Source organism: Medicago sativa, chromosome 4 (assembly GCF_051527215.1).
Source record: "Medicago sativa cultivar Bolivia chromosome 4, Bolivia_mono, whole genome shotgun sequence".
Taxonomy (NCBI): Eukaryota; Viridiplantae; Streptophyta; class Magnoliopsida; order Fabales; family Fabaceae; genus Medicago; species Medicago sativa.
Window position 1 is genome coordinate 18975683 of NC_140752.1, and position 16347 is coordinate 18992029.

The 16347-nt window shown below is 33.4% G+C and overlaps 1 protein-coding gene across 7 annotated transcripts; it reads right to left on the minus strand.

The window, feature by feature from the left end:
* Positions 1-1113: 1113 nt before the first annotated feature.
* On the minus strand, positions 1114-9476 carry EMB1974 (NHL domain-containing protein). 7 transcript variants are annotated; one of them, XM_085700384.1, is made up of 17 exons: positions 9401-9476; positions 8933-9041; positions 7724-7812; positions 7141-7285; positions 6921-7047; positions 6013-6106; positions 5772-5912; positions 5094-5194; positions 4738-4851; positions 3630-3862; positions 3428-3486; positions 3144-3329; positions 2935-3058; positions 2742-2800; positions 2422-2564; positions 2178-2342; positions 1114-1760 (listed from the first exon to the last, which is right to left on the minus strand). In XM_085700384.1, exons 1-17 carry the CDS (start codon positions 9465-9467, stop codon positions 1458-1460), a joined length of 2259 nt encoding a protein of 752 aa, XP_085556510.1. In that variant the 5' UTR covers positions 9468-9476; the 3' UTR covers positions 1114-1457. The 7 variants fall into 7 exon arrangements, with proteins under 7 accessions (XP_085556510.1, XP_085556513.1, XP_085556511.1 ...); XM_085700387.1 differs by having other exon boundaries at positions 7131-7285; XM_085700385.1 differs by having other exon boundaries at positions 7724-7822.
* Positions 9477-16347: the final 6871 nt, after the last annotated feature.

Genomic DNA, 16347 nt, shown 5'->3' on the forward strand with positions numbered 1-16347 from the left:
CATTGAATGATTTATTTTTTTTCAACTAAAAATTCAAATGTCACCTAGTTTAAGAATTTATTGAATACTCCCTTCAGACTATTTAAAGATTATTATGATGAGATGAGATGTCACAGCGAGAGAAATCAACTTGTAGAAAACTTTGCAATGCTTAAAGATTCAAGAGTGTGGGTCAAGAGTGTCTGCAAACTTTTAGCAAACTATGATAGATGTAAAGTAAGCACACTAATACCTTATTAGAGTTCAACAGTCTTGAGTTGTAAGAACACAATACAACTTCTAAAAGAGGAATGTGTTTCCTTGATTGTGGGCAACATACTCCCACATATAAAAGAAGAGTTGGTTGCCCATGAGTTTTCAGACTTGAGTCAGCCGGCTACCAAAGCGTCTAGGATTGAAAGTTTCATCCAAGAGAATGATATTGAAACATCTAACCATACAACAACCTCTAATGATTATTATGATGTATTTGAAGACATATCTGATTGTCATGGTGCTTAGGCAGCTAATAACATGGCAGCCAATAATATGGCTCAACGGATGTAGTTAGAAGAAAGACTGCTGCATATTGGTTTCTCGCTGCATTTTCTAAAATAATCTGTTGTCGGGCTAACAATTTCCAATTTCAAAGGTAAATGGAAACAGCTGATGTGATAGAATGTAAACAGAAAGGCTTGTCAATTGAAGAAGAAGACCGAGTGATAACACATTTAGTTGCGCTAAACCGATAGCGCATGACTACAATCTATAAACCACAAATCTTGGTGACACATGAGTTTCCCAGATCAGGTGTGGACAAAGGGAAAGAATATATGCAAATTGACAATAAAATGAAACAAGTAGATAAGGCCTTGTAGTAGTAGACAGGGATGTCGATTTGCTCTACGCAAACCTACTATGTAAAATTAACTCATTTTCCTTTATCTATATTGTGTCCTCCATTTTTCTCAAATCCGTCACAGCTAGCTAGCAGTGTGTAAATATAAATACCTTAAGGAAAACGAGTAGCATAAAACAAACTAATGATCTACATGGTGTTAAGAAAAATTTACTTTAACTTCTCTTAGAGGAAAAAGTCAAAGTCAACTAAATAAACAAGATATAAAAAATCAATAATTGAATATCGGATTATTATTTGTAAATATAGGATGAATAATACTGTATCCAAATATTACAGCTTGTCAAAAACAAAGTCTCCAATATATTACAAAGAGACCATTTTACATCTCATTTCACAAGACATTCTAGTTCTTAGACAATTGACACTAAAATTCCAGAAAAAAAATATCAATTTTAAAACGAATGAAGTATCGTTCATAATCGATACACATCTTTCAGCCAGTACTCTTGAAACAGTGTAGCAAAAAGTTGACTGATACCAATTGATTATACAATCAAAAGAATAAAATATGGGACATGAGAAAAAGAATTTGAAGCTGTGCTCCTAAAATCTACTGTCAATTGAGTAACACATTCACCTTAATTGTGGAGTCTGTTAAGATAAAATCCCTATCATTTTCAGCCTTAGGATGATCAGAAGTATTTATTCTTACTCTGATGTGTACTAGTTTCGTGAAAATAAGATCTCTTAAATCACCTTTATATTGCAATAGATATGCATTCCATGAATCTCTCTCTCTTTTACCAGATATCTTTGAGCTCAGAAAGTCAAGAATCCTTGCTGCGTATTTCTCTTGGTTGCCGTCGTTTGAGTGTGGAATTTTTTTAAGTTTACAATACAGTACAGCGAAAATAATAACCTGCATCAAATGAAAAATATAGTATTTAGTATTGACACTCTTTCGCTTAGCTCATTGAGGATGAGCAACACCAAAGTTTATTAACTTGCATTAATGAACTAGGGCTTAGACCCCACTTGGTCATGGAGGCTGTGATATGATTCAATGAAACAGCACCCACGAAAGGTTATCGTGCATTAATGGTGTTTTTCAATCACATGTCTAACAACCACCGAAGAAGATAATCAAAATTATACATTTTAAGACGTGAGCTGATAATTTTGGATGAACAACAGAGAATTGAACAATGATTCAACTGACGAATAGAAATTTTTTGGCTTTAAAGAAATGGTTCAATGGGAATTTTACGAAAGTTGTCGGGCGAGTGGAGAGGGAATGCTTTGATAGAGAACAAAACAGAGACCATCAGAAGCATACCTCACTTGTTCCTGGGCTAGTTCCGACACAACTGTTAATGCGAATTTTATCATCTTCAATAGCTATATTTTTATCCAGGTCATCTTCAGTCACTTCAGATTCAGGATCAGCTTTTGGAGAGGCAAGATCATCCAATTCATCGTACCACTGTTGTGCAACACCAACCTGAACCAAGAAGGGGGAGTGAGTGTAAATGCATAACCAGACTGCTTTACTAAAGAAAGTCTCCATTTGCAAAAAGGACCTTATCTATGGATCGTGGATCATCCATTCCAGTGATTTCAGCTGCTGCACCTCTTGCTTGGCGCCATATACAGGATTCATGTAATGGCTCTACAACCTCAATATCAGCAGGAACATCCACACACAGCTGTATGTCAATATTGCCTGCAACAAATGGCACAAAAGTTCTAGATCAAAAATGATACTTGAGAAGTAACAATTTGCAGTGAAGTATACTGTTGTTGATGATCAAGTACTAAACACAAAATCTAAAAGATTTCAGAACAGCAAATGCAGAATGTTTAAATTCGGAAATACCCAATTTTAGAATGCCAAACTGACCTGGTAGCAAATCAAATTGTTGAAGATGATCAATGCCTGTATCTGAAAGTCCGTTTCCACTGCACAATCAGTGATATGATTGAAAAGTTAGTAAGTTAAACATATTCAACAAATAATGTAAATGTATACAAACAAAAATGAAGAGTTTGGGCATAAAAGAACCCATAAAGTTTCCAGAGAAATAATAACTTACCCAGCATAACATGTCTCCAGAGGGGAATTCAACCAATAAGGAAATCCAAGTATCCCAAAATTAGATAGCTGGAAATCCAAACAGACCCCAGATTCAATATTGACCTTCAGAATCCTTTGTCGAACTAGCGAGACAAAAAAATAGGAGTGAACAATTTATGAAATTGCATATACACGACAACATTTAGGGAGCAAGGAGAAAATGATTACTCTTATCACAAATGAACATGTGATTCTGCAACTTTGTCAATGAAGATAAACGATCAGAATGTGGGAGGTCATCCAGCGCAAACACATTATTAGTTTTCTGTTGAAACTGGTCACAGGGAATCTTATCGAAGGTGGATAAATTCTGTCTGATTAGCTGTCCGCAGATCTCAAGAATTTTAGGAGAACCTGCTTTTAAATAATAAATAAATGTTAAACAATCTATTAGCTATAGCAAGATAAAAGATGATTTTTTAATGTGACCATTCAACTAATACAAATCAAACCTTCACAAATTTTGTCAACTTTTCCTGAACCAGAATCCATGGTCCATAAAGTTTGAAACCTGGAAGTACAGATGATACGTATCAATGGGAGAGAAGATCAAAACTTGAACCATGTACTTGAACATCATGATCAATACCAAGTAGGGGGTTGAGGTGTAAATGTATATATACCAAAAAATGTCAAAATTACTGAATCGCTCACCTGCGATCTATAATATATATAGTGTCATCATCATCAGTTTTCAACAGATGCCATGGGAAATATAACGACTTCGGATCAAATACTTCAGATTTTTCCATATTCCTCACACTGGTTTCTAGACCAAGCTTATTCAAGATCCAGTTGAATATTCCACCTCCCTTGTTATCGGTGCTTATCGGGTGAAGAGTTTGTACTAGACGTGCTTCCATGTCCGCTCTCCTTATAGCATGGTTCTTTCGAAAAAGCAACAAAAGAAAATAAATGATAAGGGATAACTCTATCAAGAGACAAATGTATATAAATTTGCTAAATAAATCCACAAAAAGAATGAGGAACCGCAAATCAAATAAATAAGCAATTATTTTTTTTTTTGCTATAGACAAACAAGTGAAGAGAAAAGTAGCAGTCATTATGGCCCACACTCTCCATTGTAAAATCTAGTAACAACTACTAGTTCGAAGTCATTCCCCTAAAATTTAATATGTAGAGTGTTAGGTCTCTTGGTTAACAGCAAGTACTACTCCATCCGTTTCAAAATGAGTGTCACTTTAGTAAAAAAAATTGTTTCAAAATGAATGTCACTTTCAATTTCCAATGCAATAATAACTTTTTCTTTCCAATTGTAACCTTCAATTAATACTACATTCACTGCTTCCAAAGTATAACTTTTTCTTTAGTGAAAAACAAACCAATAGTTAATAAGGATAATTTGGTAAAATAACAATTCTCGTTCTTTTAATCAATGCATTTCTTAATATGTGCTTAAAAAACCTAAACGACATTCATTTTATAGAATTATTGAACCTCCCACAGCTTATCGATGAGAAGACGTGAGGGATGTATAGTGGAGGCACAGGGTGAGAAGTATAAATCATGACATAAAACAAAAGGATGGGCTATAAGGCTAGGTTACATGAATGGGGAGTTTAACCTCTATCAAGAACAGGGGAGGCAGATGCTAGAAGCAGAATGTGAAGGGGACGGGGAAGGGCATAAGAGGATAATCGTAAGGTATATCAATAATTGATAATGTACATAAAATTCCCATCAAATGTACAAAGTTGGCTAGAAATTTGATGATAATTGTTGTATAAATCCAAATGCATACCTCTGAATCCAAAAAATATAAGCAATCCTCAGTAGCATTGTAATAAGAACCAGCCGGACGCCTTAATTTAGCAGATTCAAAGTCACCATCTTCGAATCCTGGGGAAAAGCCTATCTGAAGAAGATACATGAGAGTATAAATGTAAAGTCTTAGTTTTACTATATTCTCTAGATACCAATAATTAAAAGAAAAAGGTTAATGCCTTTTATCATGATAAACAAATGAAGCATATTACAGGGGAGATAAATGGAGCATGCACATTGATGTTGAAAGCCATCTCTGTCTTGCTATCAATAGACAAAATGGAGAAATAATAATGATTTATAAAGGATCTGGAATAGTTAATTAGTACATACACAGTCCATAATCTTCCCATTGTCATCGCATACAATAATTCTATGATGATTGCAATCAGAAATGAAGAGGCGGTTCGCACTTTCATCTGCAGAGACACAACCTGTAAAATTGGACAAATGATGTAGAAATATTAAATTAGTTAAAAAAAGAACCAGAACCAGAAACGTGAAATATAAGTTACCATTTCTTAACAATTCTGAAGTTATCAATTCTTAAATATCCTGAAGATTATCTATTAGAAATCTTGCAATTTAATTTCTCGACGTGATATTCCAAATGATACTTAAAGTCTAAGAGACTATTAACTTGAATATCCCCGTTAGCAAAAGGAAGAACAGTCTACACATACATATAGTTATATATATCTATGTAGTCAATGCAGATAGCGGAAAGCAGTATGACCGTTACAATAGAGTTTAGGGAAACGATACAAGAAATTTATACTGTACACACAATTTGAAAAATAGTAGAGAACCCATCATTAACGACATATATCAGAATTTACGCATAATGTAAATCCTATTGAATTTCAGCTGGTGTTCCTTGTTTACATTCAATTCGGTTAAACCCACATCAACTGATCGATAAGAGATAGACACTTTATATTCACATGTATGCATTTCTAATTGGGAGGTGGAAGAAATACAAAAAAAAAAATTAATTGACCTCTTGGTTACCTGGGTAATATAGAACTAAATTCTGTAGAGGAGAGCATAAATATTCATCCTTAGTGATAAGATCCTGCCTCCAAGTTGTAGACCTCACAACATTAAGCCAATCAGAATCATCACTTGGTTGCATCTGTAATTCCTGAATATCTAAATTTGATGCCAAAGTCAAAAACAGTGTAAATCCACACATAAAACATGAAAAACAAACAAGTGACACATTCTGTACAGTGTTGGAATGTGCCATTACCTTGGCATAAAATTTCGGGACTGACGTCCTTCTCATTGTAAATCTTTGGGCTCTTAAAATTTCTAAATAATATGTAGCATGCACCTTCCTTTATCTAAACATATCAAAAGAATTATTGTAAGTAAAATGTAGGCAATAAAACCAAATATATGTTTGTAAACAGATAACCAAGAAATAAGACAGCTGGTGCAAGAAAACTGTTAAGGACGAAACCAACTCTCCAAGAAGAAACTTAAGTTATGTCAATTTTAAACAAAGGTTCACAATTTTATTTTTTTTTTTAAAATGGTCAATGTTAGATTAGTTTGGTCTCCTTAGTAAGCCCCCACCCAACAATTCACAAATGCTGTTAAATCTAGCATGCAGCACGCTCTTTATATAAGGAACTTTTCGACTTGGTGCATGAACATTACACAAGCTAATTCTATCTTAGGTTGAAATTCAACTTTTTATTTAGAAGAGTGAGGATGTCAAGGATCGAACTCATTGTCAACTCATCAAAGAGGCCATGTTAAAGACCAACTCTAAATAGCCAAGATTCATTGTATGGTAGAGTAGATTCAATGCACCTTCTGAAATTGATTTAGCCTAATTATTCCTCTTATAAATTGTATCTACAATTTATTAGCCTTGTAAATCTTGGTTTATATAAACTGACATTATGCCAAGTGATCTAATCATTGAAGCCTATTCAGAATCATTTCATCTTATACATCTCAAAGTTCAAACATCTCAAGATGTTTCCGATAAACATAGAACATTTGTCACGGTAGATATATTAGTCTCTACATGCACAAATAATAATGTATATCAAAAGCTACAACAACAACACCTACTAGGTGAGATTGGATACATGGATCAAATCAAACAATTATTATTCAAAAGCTAAACAATGGATTTTACCACACCTGAGGAAATGTCCGCTGAGACAACAAAATAGGGAATGTGATATTTTCTGTCATCAGAAACTGGATTTGGTTCTCGCGATCCGAAGAATTAATTAGTTTAATGCCCATAATAGTGATATGAGGGAACCTGCAACAATTATTTTTTATTATTATTATTATGAAAAGTCCATCCCTAATTCCATCAAGTTTAGGAGGAATGGAAATAATAACCTTCCTATACCTCTCCTGAATTGCCTTCAACTTTTGAAACATAATGCCGCAATCAAAATCGTTTGCAGCAAGAACCAAAAAAGTTCCATGAATTCCATGAATTGCAAAAAATTCTTCGTTTTTAACATATCTGTTTAACCAGTAATGATCGGTGCCTGAAATTTCAAATGAAAAAGGAATTATTTATTGGAAGAACAGTACAGATATGGATTGTTCGATTAATTAAATCCCAATTGTTTTAACCAATGTGTCTTAGAAATGGGTACATGTGAATTGTAGCACAAAAAATGTTGCATACAATTCAAAACAGATAAGTTTAACATAGCAAATAATTATCTCATTCAACTGAAAGTGTTGCCAACCACAGAATGAGGAAAATAGTGGTTTGTTCAAATTCGTCTACACTACATCACTATAGCACCGATATTTTACAACACTTAGTACTAAATCGCATATCACAGAACAATAGACATTGGTTCAAATTTTGCAATGCTATAGCTGCTATTTGACAACACTATGAAAGACAAAAACAAATACCTTCGAGTTTATCCAAAATTATAACCAACACTTAAATGGATTAGCAAGACAAATACCTTCAAGTGTATCGAGAGATGATTTTATGAAAGACAAAAGATCAACTTCAGGAGCATGTTTATTTAATAGATCAACTGATGTTGAGAACCTGAATATGGCTGTCAATCAGAAGTCAGGAAACCTAACAAAGCAAGAAAATCATGAAAAGCAAGGATTCCAAATTCAGCAGCCTTAAGTAACTTTTCAAATTTCAATGCCTATAATATACACTTTTTTCAGCTTAGTCCCTATATAAATTATTGTCAATTATGATCCCTCTCAAGCATAGGAAATTTAACTTTTAGTCCTTGTTGTTTTGGTTTTAACCCTGTTACTTGGACAGGGTTTGTTCTATAGGTTTGTACAATCGTGTCCTTGATTTCTAGGGATACATGAACACAAGTTGGTGGATGAATCATGACCGTGAGATCAGAGAGTGATTAACGGCCAAGATGATCTCCAAATTTTAATTTCTACAATATTTGTCTATGTTGGAATTAATCTTTCAACTTCCAATTTCCAAAGACTAAGTTTATCTAAAAAAAATTCCAATGACTAAAATCAAATTTGTCAACATATTACGGGCACTAATTCCAACATGCATGGATAAATATTACAAAAACTAAAACCAAAACAACAACAACCATAATAAGGGCCCATTTGGATTGGGCTTATTTTGAGCTTATGCAAATAAACAAGCTTTTTATGAATTATCCATAAGTTTGTAAATGTAGTTTATGAAAAACAGTTTATAAAGATACAATTTTTGTTAATGACAACTTATAACTTAACATACAAACTTATTTATTTGCATAAGCTCAAAATAAGCCTAATCCAAACAAGCCCTAAGAGTTTACACTGATAGTGTATATGAATAAATTTCCAAAAATAAACCATTTTTTCATCTGATATGAGCATTGTTGCCTTTCTTTCTTACCGGCTTTTAGCTTTTTGTTCTGTTTTCTTGGGGCCTAGCCCCCCTTTTCCTAAAAGAAAAACAATTTTTACACAAACTATAGACAAAACCAACTTATTTGCAGCTTATAGCACAAGATAAGCGCTTATGTATAAAGTCAAGTTGTTTTTGTATATGCTATAAGTAGTTTTTATAAGCTATATTACAGAACTTATTAAAATAAGCTGAAAAAAGCTTTTGAAAATTGTCATAAGTTGTTTTGAAAATCACCATTACATGAATAAGTTGAAAGTTGAAAAAAGCAATTAATTACCTATGTTGATGAAAGTGAAACCCTCTGACTAAACTATGATTAGCAATTGGTTTAGGTGAAAATGGCACCGAGTTTAAACCTTTGTCACATTGCTGCTTATAACAATCACCTACAAAAAATAAAATATTAAATTGAGTTGATAAAACTAAATTAAATGAAACGTTCTTCTCAAAGTTGTGAAAACACGGTATAAGACTATCCTAAAATTTCAATACATTCAAGAACTATGATGGCTACTCGGTACACAATGATCAAAATGACTATTTTTTCTACTTCATCATCATACCCTTCTATTGATTCTCTAAGATTTCAACGTTATTCACCATTACAAGAAAAACCAATTAATATTTCATGTAGAGAAGCACGGTTGTGCTCTTTTCAAGGGTCAAAAACAGTGAATTGTAGAAAAAAGATTGGTGCTTGAAGCTACTAATAGTGAATGTATTGAAGTTGTGTAAAACATGGTACCTGAGTAGTAGAGAAGTGTTGAGATTTGTTTTACACGGCGGCACCTCAAAGACAGAGACACAGACATCTCTCCCACGATGGCTATGTGGGGTTTTCTGAGGTTTTATGGTGGCTGCCGTAATGAATGTTTTGTTCTGAGAGGTGAGGGTGGGTTCCCGACCCGATCCGATAAGCAGATCTGTGTTACGTGAATGATCCGACCCGACCCGACTTTAAATATTAGTGAGTGTCAGAACCAAATTTTATGAGTTCAGTGACAGTGTAAACTGAATTTTACACTGTCATCCAATACTTCAAACTTATTTTACTGAATTTAAAAAATATTCTATATCAGGTTGAAGATCTCTTGTTGAGGGGACGACACCAGTGCAGAAGTTTCTAGCCGAAGCAGAGGAGTAAATACCCAAATTTGTCCTTGAATTTTCACGAATCGGACAAAAACGTCCCCCAATTCATCAAAATGCACGCTTTGTCCCTGAATTTAACAAATGTCCATCAAAATAGTCCTTCCGTCCAAATGCTCCGTCAGAGTTGCTGAGCTGTCATCCTGCATGTCATGTTGTCTTGTACACGTGTCAACAGGGAAAGCCAATGTGTACAAGGACCAATTTGATGGAAACGCTAAAAATTTCATTTTTACTTTTTAAATTCAATTTTCATGTTTTTCCAAATTTACCCCTCTATTACTCATACCTTTCCATCCTCACATTTCAATCAAATTATCAAAAACGTCCCTGACCTTTCTCCTCCCGCTAAGACCTTCATCATCTTCACCTCTCCAAAATCATCATCATCTCCAGCGAGGAACGTTGCAAAAGATTCCGTTTTGACAACATATTTCGTCGTTTCTTGTAACACCCCGTTTTCCCAATATAAATAAATATAAAGAATATCAGAGTTTTCTCATCAGAAAACGGAGCATCACATTCGTCTTACAACATTATTCACAATTATAATAATAGAAAATACTATTTATTAAAATAACCAGCCTTTATAAAAAAATCCAATAATCATATGCAGCGGAATAGTTTTACATCATCTTATAAAATCTTTGGCACTAAAAGGCCACAACTTAACATCTTAAAATAGTCTTCGTGAAATTAGTCCAACAATAATAAAAGAAATACGTAACAAGGAAAACAATGCATCAAACAAATCCCCCTGTTACGTATCAGAGCATCCTAGACGACACGACGGAGATCACTCACAACTGCACTATTCGTCGTTACCTGCAAGTTACCCATACGAAGAGTAACATTTTCAAGCAGAAGGGGTGAGATACATAATCAAAAATAATAAGCATGCAATTCATCAATGGAATTTAACAACGTAACTACAACCTTTAGCAACTTATTACTTCACATAACTCTTCATTAACAACTCATTGATAGCAATCAATTTAACAACAACAGCAAAAACAACTTAGACATCGACGACACCAACTCGACTATGCAACATCATCAACTTAACATCATTTAATAAGGATAAAGCAACCAACAACATCTTAAACATCAACATTATGTATATATTCATCATTATATAACATTAACTAATATCATCCATTAAGGTCAGAACAACAACAACATCATCAAGGGCAGCAACAACATCTTAAGCAATCATCATTTATTTCATGTTATGACGACTTTACAATGCAACAACAACTCCTCATCTTAAACAACAACATCTTAGACAACTTCAATATGCATGTGGTACCACCAGGGCATTGAGCCCCCATCTCTAAGGTCATAAATGGACCTGTCGGGCATTAAGCCCCCATCTCTAAGGTCATAAAGGACCTGTCGGGCATTAAGCCCCCATCTCTGACTATGCAACGACACAACTCTAATGCAACGACATAACTTTCGTACAACAACTTGAATGACATAACATCATAATATTATGTATCATATAATACTCACATAATGTATTCCAACATATCAACAACAAAAACAACATATACATTAATCAATTACATTCATATCAAAGTCCAAAACATTCTTCAAAAGCAATTCAAGTTTGATCAATAAGACATAAGCCAAATACTCATAACACCTCAACTAAATCCCTAATACTTAAGTTGAAGTTGGGAAACCAACCATAAGTTTTTGGACTAACTTGGGATTAGTTATGCTAAATTTTCTTAAAGTTTTCTGAAGACCCACTTGGACTATTTTCATCATAACTCAAAATCTACAAATAATTTTCTAGTCACTCCAAAGCCATTAGAAAGCTAACTCAATTATCTACAACTTTCATTTTTACACCAAAAGCTAATTCAAAACAGAAACGGGTGAAAAATGTGAATATTTCCTAGATTGGCCTGACAGAAAATCGATGGCCGATTTTGATAATCGGAGGCCGATTTTTCCAGAACTAAAACTGGAAATTTAGATCAGAAAATGGTGGCCGATATTGACAATTCGGTGGCCGATTTTGGGCTTCTCAGCAGTTCAAAAATCAGTTTAACAATGCGTTTTTCGCTTAAGAATCACTCTTAAAACCCAATTTTCAATTACCCAAACCCCAAATTTGATAGGGAACATTGCCTATGATCATCCTAAGACCTGAACATCAATTCAACATAGCAATTCATGGGAAATTCATGCACTTTCAACAATTAAATTCATAATTTAAAGACTTAATTTCTCAAACAACAAAACTATGAACAACAACATAAGATTAACCCTAATCCCTAAAACTCACAACCTACAACTTCTGTCAAACCCAATTTTAGAAGAACATACTTAAGATTAGAGAATATGAATCCCACCCTTACCTTAGATTATTTTTTTGAATTCCAACGGCTGCGTTCTTCGTTCTTAGGGTTCTCTCTGACTCCTCCTCTTTTCTCCAATTGTACGTGTTATTATTTTCTTTCTCTATAAATGACTCTTAACCCTTTCTCTAATTGCTCTTCTCCCTAAAAACTACTCTCTTCCCTAATAATTATTTATTTCTAATAATAATACTCCTCCCCCACATAATAATGATATTAATACTTATAATATCAACTATTAATATATATATTCCATCAAAATATATATAATAAATCATAAAATATTCTACTAAAATGCAATAAATCAATTAAATAATAAATATTAAAAGTAGGGCGTTATATTTCTTAAGGTAACGTCGTTTCGTTTTCCATTAAGTCTTGTTCGTTTTCTCCCTTTTTTCTGTCCGTTTTTGTGATTTTCGTCTTCAGTTTTTAGGCATTTTATAAAAAGGGTTTATTTTGTACTATGATTTACATTTTTATGTTGTTTTGCTTGTGATTATGACTAATGTTGGCAAAATTTTGTTGCTGAAAATGTTAATCCTGGAAATCTTGTTGCTGAAAATGATGGACAAGTTGCAGAAACTGCTGAAAATGTCAATGTTGGAAATGTTGTGGTTGGAAATGTTGCAATTCAGGGACAAAATGCTCTCAATGTTATTGCAAATGAAGTAGTGCATGTACAGGTATGACTGTTAAATCTTAAGGATCGATTTGACAGTTAGTGATATAATTTAGGGACTTATTTGATTGCATGTTTTATGATTTAGGAACTGATATGATTGAAAATGTTGTTGCAGGGTGTTCCTGCAAGGAGGTATGACATTAGACGACCAATTATTTCAAATGAGAGGCCTAAGCAAACATCAGTGAGGGGTCCTGCACCAACACATCCAACTGTTCCTGGCGTTATTAGAGTTCCATATCCAAATTATGGTCCATCCGATTCAACTCAATCTATGTTCATGGTGTTTATCCCAACCCCCGAATTTCCAAAGAAGTGATACTTGATGCATGTTTAGATTATGCTTTTGGAATATTTTGACTTTTTAAATTATGCCCCCTAGTTGGGTTTCTTTTTGGTTATGTAATATTTAACTTGTTAATGCTCCATAGTTGGGTTGCTTTTGCCTATGTAATATTTCAAACTTAAGACATATGACTTATTTAATGTTATTTTCAAGGATGAAGTTGTGTGTTATGTCATTTTTACTTTGTTTTGCAAATATATGCTTCAAGGATCAAATCGGATATATGTTTATATAATTCAAGGACTTATTTGAAGGTTTTTTAATATAATTTAGGGATCGATTTGATAGTATGTAAAAATTAACAGGGACTTTATTGCATAATATTTTCTGAAATCAATCAATTTCGTCCTTCGAAATTTTTGTCACTATCGATCAATTTAATCCCTGCTTACGTGGCATCTGACATGGCAACCCATGTGAGAGGTTAACAGCCACGTCATCGCCGTTAACACCCCAAATGGATGTAGGGACTAATTTGATTGAGATATGACAAATTCAGGGACAAAGCGTGCATTTCGATGAATTGGGGAATGTTTTTGTCTGATTCGTGCAAATTCAGGGACGAATTTGGGTATTCACTCCGATGCAAAGTGATCCCGAGTCTTCCAATAATCAAATAATTCATATAAATCGATTTCTTGAATAGAAAAATTTATTTTATGTTTATATAATTATGTTTTAACATGTTCTAATTATAATATGATTGGATGAACATAAAAATTGTAAATAATTTTTACATTAACTTTGAATAATTAAAAAATAATAATAATTTATACATTTTAAAATTTTAAACTAAATTCATTCATATTTATTAAGTTTATTTATTTAAATATTTTTTATTAATAAATTTTAAATTAGTTGATAATTTTTTTAAAAAAAATACTGTATTTTTAACAAAGCCCGATGGCCCAGGGCCAAATGGGCTTGGGGAAAAAAACCTGAGTGCATTTTTGGGCTAGTTTTTTTAGGCCTGACCCGGCTCAAGTATGGGCTGATGGGCCGGCTCATTAGTCCGACCCATTTTTGACAGCTCTACATTTAACTATGTGAAATGGAGTGAGTAAATAGGCAATTACTCCCCTGAAATTGTATGTTTCATCAATTACCCCCCTGAAATTGCACAAAGTTAATCAATTTACCCCCTCCGTCAAATACTTCTGTTAGTCAACATGACGTTTTACAAATACCCCCCTGAAGTTTTGCACTTATGTGCAAAATGGCCCCCGAGCATAAAAATTTATATATTTTTTTCTTATACTTTACTCAAAAGATATTAAAGACAAACAAGGAAGCTTGAGAAATGCATTTAGGATTCAAGGAATAGCTTAAAGAGTTACTTGGTGAAGGGTACTATGGTAAAGGAGGATTATCAAAAATGTTTTTTGAAAAGAAATACATTGGCGGAGATGAGGAAATTCAAAAACTTCATGATGACAAGAAGCTTGAGAAATTGCTTGATTGTTGTGAAAGGATTGATGACATTGAAAGAGGTGATGGTGGATGTGAGGCTTGTGGTGATATAAAGTTTGTTCCTTGTGAAACATGTTATGGAAATTGTAAAATCTACTATGAAGGTGATTATGAAGAAGATGATAATTGTGAGGTTAGTTGGCGGGTGTGGATTCCAAAGGTGTTCTCATTGCAATGAAAATGGCATAATAAGATGTTCCATATGTTGTTTCTAGTTCCATATTTCATTTTGACATTTAACAATGAAAATGGCATAAGTTAATTGTTAATTGTTTGCCTTTAATATCTTTTGAGAGTGTATTTGGTTTAGCTTTGGATAGAATTGATTATGGTAGAATTGATTATGATAAAATTGATTCTGACAAAATTGATTTTTAGAGAATTGTTTTGTGTTTGGATGCAATAATGTAGAATTGATGAAACAGAATGAATGTTGTTTGGATAGTTTTGATCAAAATTGCTTTTGAATGCATCATTACTAAAATGGACATAGCTAAATACAAATAAATGGACATAGTTGAATGTATGTGTAGATCAATACTAAATGTAGATATATTATTTAATTTATGTTGTGAAAGTGACTCAAAATTGGAGTTTGGAGGCCAAAATTCATGATTGCTGGAACCGGGAAAATCGGCGCCCGATTTGCAAAATCGGGGCCCGATTTTGGACGCATGTTGGAAGCTGTTGGTGCTGGAAAAATCGGCGCCCGATTTTGCGTGCTGCTATTTTTAGAAACGTATTTTTTGGGCCAGATTTGGTACAATTTTATGGGAGTTACTTTTACTATAAATATAGGCATTGTATCAGTGTAAACCTGTTGATAGAGGGGGCTGAAACAAGGGTTTAGAAATCAAACTAGGGTTTGTATAGAGTTTGTCTCTTGGCAACAAACTAGGGTTTGAAGGTTGATTCACCTTGGGAAACACTATTAGGATTGAGTCTCTTGGTTACGGGAAGAGGCTGGGATTTGGGTAGAATTAGGCGGGAGACTTATTCTTGTAACCCATTGATATCTCTTTTGTAACGTTACTCATCATATAGTGGAACAGAGGGCTGCTCTCTCCCCCAGACTAGGTCAATTTGGACCGAACTGGGTCAACAAATTCTTTTGTGTTCTTTCTTCTTTTCTCTCTCTCGCTGTTTTCTACTTTTGGCTTGTGTTTATAATTGTTTCTTACACTTTGATTTTGGTTGCTTAATTATCCCTTGCTCCACACATCAAGTTGTTATTGGTGTGTTTTCTCATCGAATTTGCAACAATTTAAATAAATAATTTTTTTCTATATATTAATTTAAAAAATAATAAATACGATCATTAAACCAAATTTTTTTTGACAAAATATTTGTTCTATGTATTTTATATTTTTTGATAAAATATATTTAAGTTAAATAATAATAGAGTTGGTTGCCAAAAATTAAAAATATAGCGTAAAAGAAAAAATACAGTTAATCTGAACGTAAAAACCGTAAAGAAAAATCCAAAACTTAGTAACTCTTGACCATAAATATTTTTTTGGGGCTTTTGGTTAGTTAAATTTTTTGATTAAATTTGGTTCATCAAATTAAATACAAACCAAAAAGAAGGAGAATCGATAAAAGAATAGTGCTAATCTGCGTCCAATAAAACCAAAACGACCGGCTCAAAAAAAATAGTACTAAATACTAAT